Source organism: Taurulus bubalis (genome assembly GCF_910589615.1).
Source record: "Taurulus bubalis genome assembly, chromosome: 3".
Classification (NCBI taxonomy): domain Eukaryota; kingdom Metazoa; phylum Chordata; class Actinopteri; order Perciformes; family Cottidae; genus Taurulus; species Taurulus bubalis.
The window spans coordinates 23161065-23177477 of record NC_136591.1 but is presented as its reverse complement, the minus strand read 5'-3'; the positions used below and the strand labels follow the sequence as shown (position 1 = coordinate 23177477).

Below are 16413 nucleotides of genomic sequence, written 5' to 3'. Positions count from 1 at the left end.
CGCATACTAACAATTGCCAATTAAAATCAAGTAACGAAGCTCATGGGACTATCAATAGTTTTGCAAATATTTAGTCATAAACCAAAGTATTGGACAACAAATGTTAAACTGATAGCGGTGCTGGAGGCAGGGGATCACCATGAATATGAGATATCTTAATTTGGACCAAAATGGTGGACTAACTGAAGTTGCCATCGCCACGGCGTTAGGATGGCTAGAAGCTGCTGAGGTTAAAAAGTGTATCTCTTTCCACACACACACACACACACACACACACACTTACCACAGACCGACCCTCTAATTAGCCGTCTCAAGTGAGGTTTATCAGGAAGGTAGCGATACTTGCATCCAAACACGCTGAGGTTTGATGTGTGGTCCCCAAAAAACCTGACAAAAAAAAGTTTTTTAAATCTGAATGAGATCGTTGCAATCAAAGAGGAGGAGGAGTCAGTAAAAAAACTAAAAACGAAACAGTAAAAGATTCTAACCGTAGGTGCCGGTAGCGCTCTCCACAGCGGTAACAGAAGTTAGTGTGACACTGCGTACATGTCATGTGGTCACATCCCTCCGTACGCTGGATATGGATCTACAGAAGTAGATGAGTCAAGATGAGGCGAAAAAAGAAGACATTTAGTATACTATTATTATTATTATTATTATTATTATATTAATAAAGAGCTACATGCGTTAAGTTCTTTCACTCTTTTTTTGGTTGGGTCCCAATTTGACTGCGTCATTGTGTTCTCCATCCAGACTCAAGATCAGCTCACTTTATTGTAAAATGGGAACAATTTCCCGGTCTTAGCAGCACTAACCACTCTGATTTTCAAACTGGAAAACTATAAGCATCTGGTTCAGCATCTATTGAGCTGCATTCAGCAGTCCACTTAATGGATCTTTTCTGTTTGGCTGCGCCGCAGCAGTGAGCAGTCTTGCTATAAACTGGGCATTAAGTACAGCTGCTCTCAGCCTCTTTTCCAGCTAAGCACAGCAGGACACCAATTTGCCGGCCCACATACCGGTAATTAGCTTAATCTATGTCTTGCTTTAGTCATCTCCTGACAGTCAAATTAAATATTGCTTGGACTAACTTGGTCGTAATGAGACCAGGCTTGTGTTATGACCGCGGGAGAGATGCCAGTGAGTCTATCAGATTTGTTTTTCCTGCAGCAGAGACGTCATAATTTGTTTTCAATATGTTGACTGTCTATGCATCTCGGTCCAGTTGCTACAACACTCACTTCAAATCTGAGCATCCCTCTACTACTAACCCTCTCCAGCTCCCCATCCATCATCTGCTCCGGCTTTCATGCCTCTCGTAGCATTGATTTATTAATCCACATTTATTCCACCCTCCATCCGTCAAACCTTCCTCCATTGACCCACAGCCCCATGTCACACGGCGGCCGTGTTGTTCTACGGCAATACAAACGACATCATGACAACTTGGATTCGTACCCGGCACTGTGGACACTTCTGGGCATTTCTCTGTCCGTGCTCTATGACACTCGCCCAGCCTCGCAGCAGCTTGTCTCCTTTCCTGTAGTCGCGACATTTGACCCCGTTGTGCCATGGCGCGTGGCATTTGAAGCACCACACAAACTGGCAATTGCTGCACTGGATCTAAAGCGGGGACAGAAGAAAGCAAACACACGCTTGAGTTACTTTTAAAACGTACACACTAGCTGGAAGTGGAATTACATTTTTTCTTGTGTATTTCCTGAAGTGTCATCGGTGTATTGGAACGATCCTCTTGCCTTGTACTTGTGCTCCGCGCGGTTGGGGTTGTTCGTATTCAGGGAGGTGAACTGGCTGCACTGGGGGCAGGGTTTGGTGCTCGAGTCTAGCTGACTCAACTCCAAGAAGTAACGATACTTCGCCACGTCCTCGTTGGCTAAATGGGAGATCACCACTCCCTCCTCCAGGTAGCCACTGCACTCTGGGATCGGACAGCCAATGTATGATTTGGCTACTCGCACCTGGGAAAAATTCACAAACATTTGTTTGACTTCAAATTGTTTCAAACACATTAAAAAGGTTTGCAATAAGACAAAGAAGTTATGTTCAACTATGTGAAAGTGACACTAAAATGCCAATCTCTCTCCGTCTTTCAGTGACTTTCAGAACTAAATCTACATGTGGAGTGAATTCACACCACTGATGGGAAATGGTTAATAATTTACCCGAGATTAGAGGAAGTTAAAGGTAGACGAAGGGAAGGCTGAAGGAGGCAGCGGAGAGTGGAAGTTAGTATGTGTCAAAGCACACACAGACAGACACACATTAGCTACTTCAGACCAAGTGTTTGGGGAGTCATTTCGTGGACCTCATCCCCACACAGTCCGATCCCCGAGTAAAATAACAACCGTAACATCCCAGAGCCACAAACATTTTAAAATAAAACATCAAATTAATTCAAAATGTTTCAAAGGAGTCAAAATAAACATAAAACATGCAGCTTGAAACAATGATTCACCACCTTCAGGGACATTGTATTACATGTGCACAGGATTGAAGTGATGCTCTAGCTTCAGTGTGCACTATTTCATGATCTTACTTTAGTCATCCATCATTAAGTTCACGCCTGTATTCAGTACAAACCAAAGCTATACGAGTGTCTCAACTAATCTGACCTTGGATACATTAGGTATCATACTTCATTCACCATCTAGGTCTCCTTGTCTTTATTTATTCCCAGGGCATCTCTCCATCACTGGCTTTGATGGCCTGAAGATGTACAGACACATGATAAGGCATTTTAGTCTGTGTGTGTGTGAAATGACAGCAGACAGAAAGCCAAGAACAATAGCATCAGCCTCTGACGGTGTTACACCCAGCACACACACAGACTAAAAGCCTGTTACAAGATAATGAAAATGTATCCGCTGAAAAGGCATGAGCGCTGTGATGTGTTCTTATTGTTGCCACAACACAAACACGGCGAGGACCACAGCCAGACTGGTTGGACAGGTTGTGAGCGCTGACAATCTGTCTCTCACATGCGTGTGTCACCGTCTGTGGCGTTTCAAAACTGTTGGGCCGAAACAGAAGCCAACACAAAGTAAAATATACACGATTAAAGCAGTGAAATAATGAAGCTCACTGTGGGTATGTAGCGTGGTGGCTGTTGGTTGAGTCGAAGCTAAAACCACTATCATCTGACTTTAGTGTGTAGAGACAGTACAGTCAGCCCTGTGTAAGATTGATGTAACTCTTAACACAGTCATTTCCAACTTGGGAGTATTTGTAACCTGAGGGGTACTTCCGTTTGTTTTAATAATATAATGATATATATTTGCAAAGGACAAAAAGAAACCAGACACCCAGATAGAATGATAAATTGGTGTGATGCAGATTTGTACAACAAAATCAGTAAGCTAAGTAATGGATAAGCAGTTGAGTTGAAATAATGTTATTTAGCTAAAAGTAATAGATAAACAGTCAAATGTGATGGCGTAAAGTAATGGGCACGTGGTTGAAACGTTCCGCTTTTGTCGTTTGACATAATATTAATAGAATGAAATAGAGTTAAACAACATCCATCCATCCATCCATTTTCATCTGCTTAGTCCGGGGTCGGGTCGGGGTGGCAGCAGGCCCAGCAGGTCGACCCAGGCTTCCCTCTCACCTGCAACATTTTCCAGCTCATTCTTGGGGAATCCCGAGGCGTTCCCAGGCCAGCTGGGAGATATAATCCACCCAGCGTGTCCTTCCCCGGGGCCTTCTACCCGTTGGACGTGCCCGGAAAACCTCTAATGAGAGACGTCCAGGAGGCATCCTGATTAAATGCCCGAACCAGAACAAGCGAGCGAGTTAAACAACATCCAGTTTTCAATTAATTCACAAGACCGTATTTGGAAGATGACAGGTGGTGCTTGAGCTCATGTGATGGGGGAAATTATATAGAGAAGCCAATTTCCCCAGTGAATCTAAACACCAAATGTTATGGCACAATACATTCTATATTGTCAGCGATACAATATCCCTATTTATAACTTTTAAAATAAGCTACTGGTTTAACCCCTGGGACAAACAGTAGCAGTATACCAGTGCAATCTGGTCTCCTGCATCTCTTTGCCCAGGAGCAAGGTGCCGGCCCCTCCCCGTCCATGAGCACACACTCCAATCCCTCTGACATCATGCTTACTCTACCTACTGAGTTTTAACATGGTACATTGGCAGAATAGCAAAATTCCACCCACACAGGATAGTTTACACAAACCTGTTATCAGAGTCGCTTGTCTCTGTGTTTGTGTGATTATTCAGGCCTTGTTATCACAGCAAGACAATTGCAGACAAAATGCTGTCTGTCTCACTGATAAACACTGTTTTATCTAAACAGATTAAAGGAGATTACAGGAAACAGCAGCGACAACGAGCTGCGATTGTAACTTCTCCCTTTCTCCCGAGAATTAGTAACAGGGAAGGCATGCAGGTTTATTAAAACGGGTTTATGATCCGAGGATTGTACCAGTCCATAAAAAAAGAGGCACTTAAAGACATCCATCCTGAAACAGCTCTGATAGATCAACAACGTGCCTTTCACTGCTGAGGCCTCTTTCTGTGGTAGCTGCACTGAATCAAAGGAAGTTAATGTATCTCTCATCTATTATTCAACGCCTTGATTTATGATTGTGAATCGTCAGCAGAATCAATGAACAAGAAGCTCTCACTAAACACATGTTGTTGCAACTGGCGTGTGACGGACCACGGCTGATCCGGTTCGGATCACCCCTAAACTAACAGGCGGTCCCGTTCAGTTACATCGTGATGCAATCAGGCTCTGTTCAGTTATATTCATAATAACTAGGGTTGGGTTCCAACACGTCCGGTACCTACCGGACCGAAAAGCAACACAAATTTCGGTGCTTCCTTCCGGTGCCTTAGCCGATTTAAATACTTTTTTTTTTACACTACTCTGTAAAATTGCACAGTATATAGATACTAAAAAGGTAGCGCGGTGCCCGCACGCTAAAAACGATTATTAAAATAGCGCGGATCAGAGCACACTCGCTGCTCTGCTCTCTGTCTGCCTGCATGCAGAGCGGGGCTCGAGGGGGCGGGGCTTCCAGCGCTCACACACACACACACACACACACACACACACACACACACACACACACACACACACACACACACACACACACACAGTGCGCGCACACAGAGATCGCTGGAGACATGAGCACGAGCTTTTGAACGTCCGTCCTCGGCTTGCTGGAACAAATCTCTCCAGTTAATATGAATGATGACGTGTAGTCCAGTAAAGCAGCAGTTTTAGGATCCAACAGTGTCTGAGTTCTGTTGCACACGGTTCCATCAGGCCACCTGATGCTTGTGTCTGTTCTTTTTTTAAATATATATTTTTATAGTTTGAAGTTAAAAGGTTTGAAGCTGAAGTTTGAAGTGTGTTTTGTATGTACCTATTTATATATATATATATATATATATATATATATATATATATATATATATATATATAGTATACTTAAAACAGTTAATAATATTGTTCAATTTGAAGAAAAAAAATTGCCTTGGCAATAAAAAAGTATCGGTTCAGGCACTGGTATCGTTTTAGCACCGGTATCGGAAAAAACCCAAACGATACCCATCCCTAATAATAACGGGATCTAGATGTCTTCACATGTAATCTCGTCAAATGTAGTGTTAGTGATACACTTGAATACATTCAGTTGTTCACAGCAATATAAAATAAGATATTAGAGATAAATTATGAGCTACTTAACTTTCCCTAACTCGGTCCAAGAAGCTTATAATACGTAATTAAAACTACTAATGACTATATTTGTAATAATCGAGAACAATACAATCTTTTATTTCCTTATCATTTGATTTTTGTGTTTTTATGAGCGAGAAAAAACACTTTAAGTAAAATAAAAGGATAACATTCATAATGTTGTATGGTTTAAAGACTTCAGAGTGGTCTAAATGATTTTTGGGACATTGTAGACCAGCTGTTATAATCAAACAACAATATGGATCATCACTGTGAGTTTTATCATCCGTTGCGCCACTAGTTGCAACAGAATGCATTGTATCTGATACATCGTGTCCTTATTGTGACCTATTATAGCCGAGTTAATGAATTACTTTGCATATAGTGCTGCTCTCTCCATGTATGGAGCACTGCTGGGATGCTGAGGTATATTTCCTATAGCATCAAACAAAAGGCATTTTGGGAAGTGAGGGAAACGATGTAGGAGATGAGCCATGCTGTGGGCTTTGTTGAACAAAGCACAAGTAGTGCATCTGATGGTGACATCTTCCTTCAATAAGTGAGAGCAGAGAAGTATGCTGAATAAGCCCACAATGTAACCTTTCTGTCAAAAACAACCCAATTTTAGAGCAGAATGTGTCAGTGACCTAGATTCACGGGAAAACAGTTGTTGTCACACAACGAGGAGACCTGCAGCTTGCCTCTGACATTTGAGTAACAATGTAATGAAACCAAGAGCTCATTTAGACCTTTGATCATTGCCCAATGCCAGCCAGCTTCAGATATTTTATAACAGTCCCCAGAATTTCTCCATGCAACATGCCTTGGAGTAGATAATATGCCAAACATAACAGTTAAGATAGTGCCACTATTGTGAGTGTTGTTGTTGTTGTTGTTGTTGTTGTTGTTGTTGCTGCTGCTGCTGCTCAAGGACACTTCAACCAGCTGGTGACTAACCCAGCAATGCCAGGTCCTGGAACAGGCTCAGCACTGTGACACCCTGCTGCACTAAATAAACCCCCCACCCTTCTCCTACCAACCTGGGAGCCGACGTAGAGCTTCAGACACTCTTCGCACACGGCCTTCCTGCAGCAGGGCAAGGGTGCGATGGTTTTCTCTTCCAGGCACACCCGGCAACCATGCGTCGCAGTCTCAGCACCGGCCTGCTCCGCGGACAGCCGGCGGGTCACGTCGCCGAGAGGATCCACCAGGTCGTCCAGCGTGTACAGAGCCGGTTCGGGACTCGGACCCGCTTCCCGTCCCGTCTCCAAGTCCACGTCTGACGTGACCGCTGCATCGTCCGTGATTTCAACGTCTTTTCGACGACTGTCGCTCGCGATGCAATACACGGTACAGTAGACGTGCTCTTTGGCGTTTAAAGACTCGTCCAAAGCGACTGCGTTGACGTCACCGTCACGTTTATGACGTCGCTGACCCGTAATGGTCACTCGCTCAACTCCTTTCGCATCAGAAGTCGTGAAGTCGCTCGCGGTGGGCTCGTTTTTAGTCCCCGCGTCGTCCGTTTCTCGCTCCGACTTTGTACATTCGCCACGTTCCGTCGAAACGTCGTTGTGACCGTTTCCTTCGCGGGTTTCGAGCTCGGTGCCGCGCTGCATCCGACTGTTCGTATTAAAACACAGAGAGGGGGACTTCGAAACGCCGAAATTCCTCCTCAAAATCTCGACAGCACTCGCCCTCCTCCTCCTCTCTCCTCCGCCGTTGCAGTTGTTGTTGTTGTTGCCCTTCGCATCCTTCGCCTCCTCGCCGCCTCTCTCCTCAGAGTACCGCTCACCTCCGTCGAGGGACAACCGGGAGCTCGACCTGGTGACGCGGCGGCTCAAATCTCTGACCGACGGTTCAACTTTGCCGTCCGCGAAGGAAGTTTCTGTCGGCGGGTTGCGGGACAATTTCACCCTCCCCTCCTCGAGACCGCTCAAAAAACTCGGCATATTACAGGCGTCGGCTATCGGTTCGTCATCGTCCATCCCCGATAGTGCTCTCCCCATTTAGTGAGCGGTTCTCTTCCCCGGTCGGTCCGTCGCCCGTCCGCCTCTCATCCAAATGCTGCCACCAAAACAAAACAAAACAGCCAGCTCGGCTCTTCCGGGTGTCAACGTCAGCATGTAGGAGAGCAGCGATAGGCCGACGGAAAGCCTATACGCACGCACACACACACACACACACACACACACACACACGCACACGCACACGCACACACACGCACGCACTCACGCACACACAGACTCCAGCTATACTGTATAGAATATAATTTCAAAAAAAGTATATTGTGTGGATCCTGCTATCTAACTATAACACCGTTACACGGTTATAACAACGTTACACTATTGTTGTAACACTCATCATCGAAGGTTGATGGGGCGCATCTCATGTCTGCATATGAAGTCCTACAATTGCTGATGTTGCTTTTTCAATAGGCTTCAGCTGTATCACTGAAAAAGTGTCACTATTCGTAGGCTAGCGCCAGACTACATTTAGTTTCTTAACGGGTTGTAGATGTCTTACTTTTCATTGCATCACACACACAATACTCCTCCTCCTCCTTAAATCACCCAGAACCAGGAGGCCTTCCTTTCCGTTCCGACAGGGAAAGTGACGCTAAGAATGAAAGTAGTTTGGACACATATTTTGTTCAGTGCTTTTGACATAACTTTCATATAAACCTAACTGGGCTGCCTGTAAAATAGGTTGTTAGTTCCGTTGCAATCCCTCATTAATGCCATAGGGCCCCACGCGGTAATTAGTTTGCTTGTCCTGGCACTTGCCCAACTGTTTTTTGTGGAGAATGACAACAATGCAAGAAAGTTTTTCTAGGCTCCCACTCATTACATAAAGCCAGGAAACCCATCCGATGTTTTCTGGAGTGTGCTGTTTAACATTTTAACAAGTCAAAAAGTGGGGACACTATGAGGGCTACAAATAAATATTTAAAGTACTTCCAATCTTGAGCATTTACTCCATCTTAAACTCAGTCTAATGCATCACCATGAAGACGGCTTTCTCATTCTAAATGGAGAGGTTTTCCATCTTAATTGGGTAAATGTTTCATGCATTACTTTAACACCATTATCCTCAGGGATTTAAACACTGAATTTACCTTTGAACGCCAGATGAGGATGTACGAATACTAGACACTCTACCCGTCTTAATGATTGCCGGTGCGTTTCCTCGGCAAAGGAACAATAGTGCTTCCTGGCAACGACTTTGTGTGTGTGTGTGTGTGTGTGTGTGTGTGTGTGTGTGTGTGTGTGTGCTTGTTAAGGAGGTACAGATGCTGTCTTTTTTGGATCCATTTTCAACAGGTTTGGCTTCCGTTCAGTTGTTAAGAAAGTGGATTCTTTTTTTCAAAGCTTAATTACTGGAAAACACTTGGCTGCTCTTTCATGAGCGAAATGTAGCAAATGTAAATCATTTAAGGTCACAGAAAGTAAAACAAAATAATCACTGAAAAGTGTCAGAGAAGAGAGGACACAATGTAGACTTTCCTTCTCCACTGTCTACTTTATTCCCAACTGTTGAGTTTATGTACAGTCAGTCACCTGTGGGAAAACCAACGTAAAAAGAGAAGGAGTTAAACCAACATAGATGATTTTAGTCAGTGGTGAACATACTCATATCAACCCAGAGCCACAGAGAAAGTTTGCACATCGCCGTTTCCACTAGTAGTTAATGACAGATTCCTGCGTTGGCGTGCTGACATTGTGAATAGTTGCTTAATGTATTATGATAATGTATTATTGCACACTCCAAATGCTCCTCTAGCACAATTGTCTCCATTACGACTGTCCAATGTCCCTCAATTTAACGTTACAGTGAAAGGAAACGTTTCGTATTTGACACTTTGTAGGAACAAAAGACATTTTAACACAAGATAACAGTTGAAGCTGAGCTGTGGAGTCCCTCAGGGTTCTGTCCTGGGTCCTACACTTCTCTCCGGTGTAATATATTCCATTATTTTGCCCTTTGTAGCTGTATTTCTTTATTGAACTCATTGTGCAGGCGCCAATGGCAATACTTGAAGACCCGGAAAACGTATTTCCTCAATCAGTTTATTATTTGAGTGATGGGATCTGACATGAACGCACATTATTCTGACAGTCATGGTTACGTCTACTGAGAGATTCCTGTCTGTCGGGCTATGCTGACCTTCAATTCAATTCAGTTTATTTTATATAGCCCAAAATCACAAATACAAATTTGCCTCGGAGGGCTAGATAGTAAAAACCATTTCACAGGGAAAAAAAGGGAAGAAACCTGAGGGAGAGCAACAGAGGAGGATCCCTCTCCCCTAATGGACAGAAGCAATAGATGTCATGTGACCAGAATAAAAAATCTTGCTGGGTTGAAGTGGATGTAACTCAAATGCCAAGAGGTGGTGTTACATATGTCTGTGCAATCAATCAAGATTCAGCAACTTTTTAATCATTACATGATGACAGTCGCTTGCTTATGTTTCCAAGCCACTGTGAATCAAATCTGCTCAAGCCACACCCACACAGTCCTAGCTAAATACATGAGCTAAGCTTTTGTTAACCTCCTAATAAAAAATACTACTTTAGTTTAACCTTTGATTTAGTTCATAAATATTTAAGAATATAGAGACAAAAACAAAATCAAGCTTTCATGGGCTTTGAATTGAACACTTAAACATATTCATCAAAATAGTTTTGATAAAGCTGGAGGTGCTGCATTTCGCTTATGAAAAGCAAAATTGATTTGGAATGTTTGTGAAAATGTTGCCAAAACCCAGGATGAATGTCTTTCCCTCGTATTCATACATTTACTCATATTACAGAAATCACAACTTCATAGTCTTAATAACTCTTAATACAGATTCAGGACTTTACAAACACTCGATTGAATGTTTATTGACACCATTCAACAAAATAAGGGCTCGCCTCAACCTTCTTCTGCAAATCTTTAACTCTCTATGTACAGATGTGCATTCCTAGATCTACAGACAAGAGGCTCTATTGACTGTTCCAAAGTCTAAATGCGATCAAGCAGGCGCGAAGGTAAATTATGAACTGTGTGGATTCTGTCTTCATTATCACTTAAAAATATATACATCATAAATGTCGTTATTGCTGTTAACAGTCCTTGATGAGTTATTCAATTTCCTTCAGTTTACGTTTGTGTTGAAGTTGTGGCTTTGCAGGTTCTGAGTTGAGTGTCGTTCAGTTCACCATGACATTGAAAGGTCGCACACACTCACACACACACACACACACACACACACACACACACACACACACACACACACACACACACACACACACACACACACACACACACACACGGGTCACATTATATATCTGAAATCCCCTCCTTTATCTGCCAGATTGGCGTTCAGGTTGATATCGGTTCCACAGAGCCAGGTGATATTGCCTTGATCGACTCCATTAAAGGCAAATAAAACAACATGAATTCACTTTCAGTTCAAATTCGCTAACGACACAACCAACTGTCTTTTTCAACGACGCTTTAAATAATGGACATGTAACCCCTTTTCACAGCATTAGTTCCTGATTTGAATTTAGCAAAAAGACACTTCATCTGCAGTCATTTCATTTATTAAAAAGCAAGTGTAGTGCTGGTTATTAAATGAATATTTTAAAGTTAATTATGTGCTGAAGTGAAAGTGAATTTCCAGCCCTGACAGAATTGTTAATGAAAGAATTACAGACTATAGTGCAACTAATTCCCTTTCCTCTCAATCTCCTTTTTACGCTCTCATCTCAAAATACACTGTACAATTAGAAGAAATAAAACATAGTAGTCCCACTTGTACACAACATCATACATTAGTAGTCAACTAGAAAAAACAGTAAACACGGCCACATGTGATTAAAAAACGTCTAGAAGTTCAAAGTTACATTTCATCGTTTTACATTGTAGTTGCTATTTTCTCTCCTTTACTCGGCAGACATTTCAGACTGTGTTATTTATAGAAAAATCACAAAGTTCACATTTAGGACTCTTTGAAGAGCGTTCAGGAGCATTCAACAAACCAAACAGTTCCCATTTTAAGTAGCTAGTTAGTCACACGCAGCATGAGATTAAATACGCAACAGTTTGGAAACACCTCATGCAAACACACAAAACGTTGTTTCTGTCCTCCAGAGTGACTCACGGAGCAGCGACTCTGAACGTAACCCATGGACGGCTGAAGATCACTGGCAGAAGGGAGGGCTGGATTTTGTAGTTTATAGAGGGGAAAGAAAGTCCATCATTTTGTCAGTGTTTTCACCAAGAAATGTTCCTCAGTTGACAGAGAAGGCCTCGAATTTTTGGTCCAGCGACTTGCAAGACAAATGCAACACCATTCGTTACATTTCCGGAAGGAACCTGTTGTGTTTTTCTGAGCAGAATAAAAGAGAAAACCTGCTGGTTGCCTGGAATGCAAATGCAATTTTTTTTTCATACTTGTGATATCCTCGCTATTTTTCTTACATGGGAACCCAAGAAAATTGAACCTGAGACCCATTATTTTTGGTCCCAGTCTGCGGCTTTCAGAAACCAGGCTCCACGGATGTCCGTGTGGCGATATCTTCGGCACTTTCAACATAAAAATTTGAGTGATGAGGTGACGAGAGGGAGCTGCTCAGACTCTGGTGTCTCTCTGGTATCACTTTTGTCCTCGTTAGTCTGCAGGCGAGGGTGAACAGAGACTCAGCCTCTGTCGTTTCCTTTCTGCTCCTTTCACCAATCCTTGTCATTCACCAGTGTTTTGGTAATGCAATCAAACAATCTAACCACGATGATTCTTTGTTCCCGCATAATAATGACAGCCATTTTTGGCACATTTTTTTATGGTACCAAAAAATGCCTCTCTACGATGAGATCCAGGACGATCTGACAGTGATTGTCATGTCTGTAAAAGGTGTTTTCCCTTTGTGTAAGTGTTGTTCTGCTGTTAAGGATGCAACACATTAGGTTGATTGGGCACTTGATCTGGCCTCCAGCTTTTTTTTTATAATTCAGAAAAATAGAGAAAAAAACCCTTTGCCTGCTGAAAGAGATGGTCGTGTGACGAAGGAAGCTCGGCATTGAGAGCTACAAGGACTGTTGCCGGACCTCAATCCCTCTTCTGGGGTTGTTTTCTTTGTCTCTATCTACCTCTCCCAGTCTGTCTTGGATGGAAGACAAAGTATTTAGACAGTGAAAGACCAGAACTCTTGTCCTCTGTCTGTATTAATATGGTAGAAAACACCCAATGGCCTTTGGGATGCTGCAGCTAGAACGTCTCCTGTCTCTCTCCCAGTCTGCCTGTCTGTCTAGACGCCTGTCAGGTCTTCAGTCTTTCTGGATTTTGAAGTATTGTAAACATTGTTAGGATTCACATAAAACATGTTAATACATCTGTTATGTGTGTGCGTGTGTGTGTGTGTGTATTTCTGCATGCATTTTCTGTGTGCATTCACAGATGCATTACCTAATGCCTGTGTATGTTTTCCTGTACACATGCACATGTGGAAGGAAAGTATGTAAATCTACACACAGCACAGTCATTTGACATTCAATGTTTCTAAAGAAACAACCGAGTGAAATGTGTGGCGTGAATCCAGCCTGTGACTTGTATCGAGATCCCTTCTTTGCTGCAATGAGAACCCAAATGCACCAAAGAGTAACCGTAGAAAAGAAAGATGTCTGACATTTCTATAATCGGTATTCTTGCTAGAAGATGCTTGGTCAGTCTGGTTGGAAATCCAGTGTCTGATGTTTCAGGCACAGAGAGCAAAATGGTCCAAAGAAGGTTAAACAGGTTCTATTGTATACACAGCTTGAAGAAACAGGGCTGCACGTTAACATTTCTCTGACAGCAGAACACCATGAGTTCTCCTCGGAAGTCTAAAGAAACACGTTGCTAATTCACAAATAGGCTGCTTTACATCCCTTTGGTTTCCTTCACAATGCAGATATCCAACATCACAAGAGGAATATATTGGGTCCCTCAGACACAAAAAAAAAATGCAGGTATTATCGGAGCTGCCTGTCCTGGTGGTTCACACATGTCCCACAGTTACAACGTTCAACCACAGGAGGCCAGTGTTTCGTCAGGAACAGATCTAACCATTAAAACCGCAGACAGGCAGACCAGGAAAGTAATCTGATTACTGGGGTGGGGTGGGGTGGGGTGGTAGGGACTATTAGTAGGTTGAAGCGCAGAATATCTTAGTGTCTTCTGGATCCTGTCTACTTGTCTGTGTCTTGGTTGTTGTTCATTAAAAGACAGTTGGAGTAGTAAAAGCAGGATGTTAAGCTGTGGTGGTTGGTAAGGCAGCGCTCCTGGGTTTACTTTGACCTGAATGAAGAGAGAAGAGGGTTATATGAAATAGTGACTGCATCTCTTTTATTGCTTGAGCATAGATTTAAAGGTAAATGTTTATGTGAACCTCTTTAAGACGTAATTGAGGACAGTGATGATTAAGAGGGTTATGTGTAAATGCATAGCGGCGTCGTCCTTTATAAAGTGGTTCACTCTGGCAAAAAAAGCTGAACAACATTAATGTTCAATGAGGATATCAGAAGCACCTGTCCTGAGTATCATAAGAGATTATAATAAGAGACAGCTTGAGCGCACCCACATGGCTCCACTGACTTTGATCATTCTCCCCCAATCTATTATGAACAAAAACCGGAAAGGTAAGAAAGAAAAAAAGGCTACAAAAAATATAATGTTAGGTAAATGTTGATGTACAGCAGATTTACTGCAGGCCACAAGAAACAAATACTTCCTGCTATATTGCATAAACATTCCTGTAAAATTTGACGAAAAACGCCTATCCAGGTATACCCAAAGTAAATTGCAAGCTGTACTTGAACTATGTGGAGTAAATGCATGGTCTTTGTCTCTTTTGAAAGGTAACAATCTGAAGTTTTTTTCCCTCAATACTCAGAATCACTTTAAGTGCTGCTGATACTGAGTTATATGAGTTTGAACACACTAAAGTATAAGGTTTTTATTTCCGCCTGAACATTTCTTTGTAAATAGATGCCTGTAGATGACTATAAATGGGACTTATGGACTGGAAAACACAATGGGACCATAGCCTGAAGCCTTTTCTAGTCTAAGTAAAAAGCAGATAACAATATCACAGAAAATTAATATTTTACACATGTTTTTCTAATGAAATGTCTAGGCGTTTTTTCATTGACTGAAAATATTCATGATATATACACTACATACCTATTAAAAAGGTTTATAGTCTTGCAAACTTATAGAGATACTATTCATATGTACTACCAGTATTGCTGATACAGAGAAAATGAAGTATAAATGCATTTTTATGCTAATTCAAATACAGACTGAGGATCTATGAGCAGAAGTCTGTTCTGGTGAAGCTGAAGCCTGTTGGGATCATCTCCACCCCCTCTTGTTTGGACCTGTTTTTTAGGCAATTTCATTGGCTGTACGAAACGCTTGTCATCTGAGCTGTACGACGTGACAGGCTTGAGCCACGTAAGAAAATAGAGCCTGAGCCTGAACTTCAACGTAGCTTCTGGTTGGGTAATGTAGCCTGTCAGTCAGGACATGGAGCTCCTATTGGTTCAAGTGGGGTTTCATTGTAAACATTAGATTTCGGCGGTCATTTTGGTGCTAAGTTTGTAGCTCAATCTTTTATGGGATTTATTTTTATTGGACCTTTACGACGTAACAAAGCCGTTTTTGTTGGAATGTTATGGATTTATGGATCAATATGAGGCGTCATCGGTGAGTTGCCTGGATTTTGCTATCGTTTGTTTGTTTGTTGTTGTCTGACAAAAGTCTTGTTTGTAGCTGCTGTGGTGGTCTTATCTTGAAACGGGTTACACAGCTGGAATCACAGAAACATATGGCACTCATACCGAACTCGTACCGAACTATAAATAGGGGGTACAGTGTACACTAGAATCTACAGGAAAAGACGCCTGCGGGGGGGCAGAACGTTAACAGGTTAATAAGTTCCTAATATAATTAGTTCTGAGCTCTGAACAAAATCAACCTGCACCGAGTGCAACGAAGAGCTTAATCGTGAGGCTGTAACAGCAGATGCAGAAATAAAACTGAAGGAGACCGCATTGGTATCAATTTAATGGTTCTAAGTGTTACGATGTGTTTGGGGTTATGCTTAACTCTCATTTGAATGCAACACATGCTTTTTTTTCTCGATAAATTGATCTTTGCGTACATTTCTACAAAATTCTGGAGGCGGCAAATGTGACGTTATTTTTGTGTATGCGCGTGTGTTTGTGTGCGTGGTTGGGTGTGGTTGATTTCTATTGGGATACAGCCGATGATTTTTTGTGTGTGTTTTTTTACTGGTCCCTGTGGCCAGAGTCAATAAACACCAAAGTGAAGGTACAACAGCTGGGGAACAATGATAGCATATAGATGATGTTTGTGTGTGCATACGTGTGTGTGTGTGTTTGTGTGTGCATTCATGTACAAGCACAAGATGTCTATCAGCACATTCTAGTTGTTTGTTTGTATGCAGAGAGAGTGTGTGTGTGTGTGTGTGTGTGTGTGTGTGTGTGTGTGTGTGTGTGTGTGTGTGTGTGTGTGTGTGTGTGTGCACAGATATGTGTATTCATGCTCTTATGTGAGTTTGCAGCCATTATCTTGGGGGTCGATGATTTATGATCTGTGTTATGACTTCCACAGGGGACATATAAAACTA

At 42.3% G+C, this 16413-nt stretch overlaps 1 protein-coding gene across 1 annotated transcript in view; it reads right to left on the bottom strand.

The window, feature by feature from the left end:
• rnf217 (ring finger protein 217) overlaps nt 1-7740 on the bottom strand; it is a gene marked incomplete at both ends in the record, with an annotated part of 10548 nt that extends 2808 nt beyond the window's left edge. Inside the window, 5 exons of the mRNA XM_079215726.1 lie at nt 284-387; nt 489-586; nt 1459-1623; nt 1758-1979; nt 6775-7740. Of these exons, the coding sequence (XP_079071852.1) occupies nt 284-387; nt 489-586; nt 1459-1623; nt 1758-1979; nt 6775-7740 (1555 nt within the window). The remainder of the gene's footprint in view (nt 1-283; nt 388-488; nt 587-1458; nt 1624-1757; nt 1980-6774) is intronic.
• Nucleotides 7741-16413: the final 8673 nt, after the last annotated feature.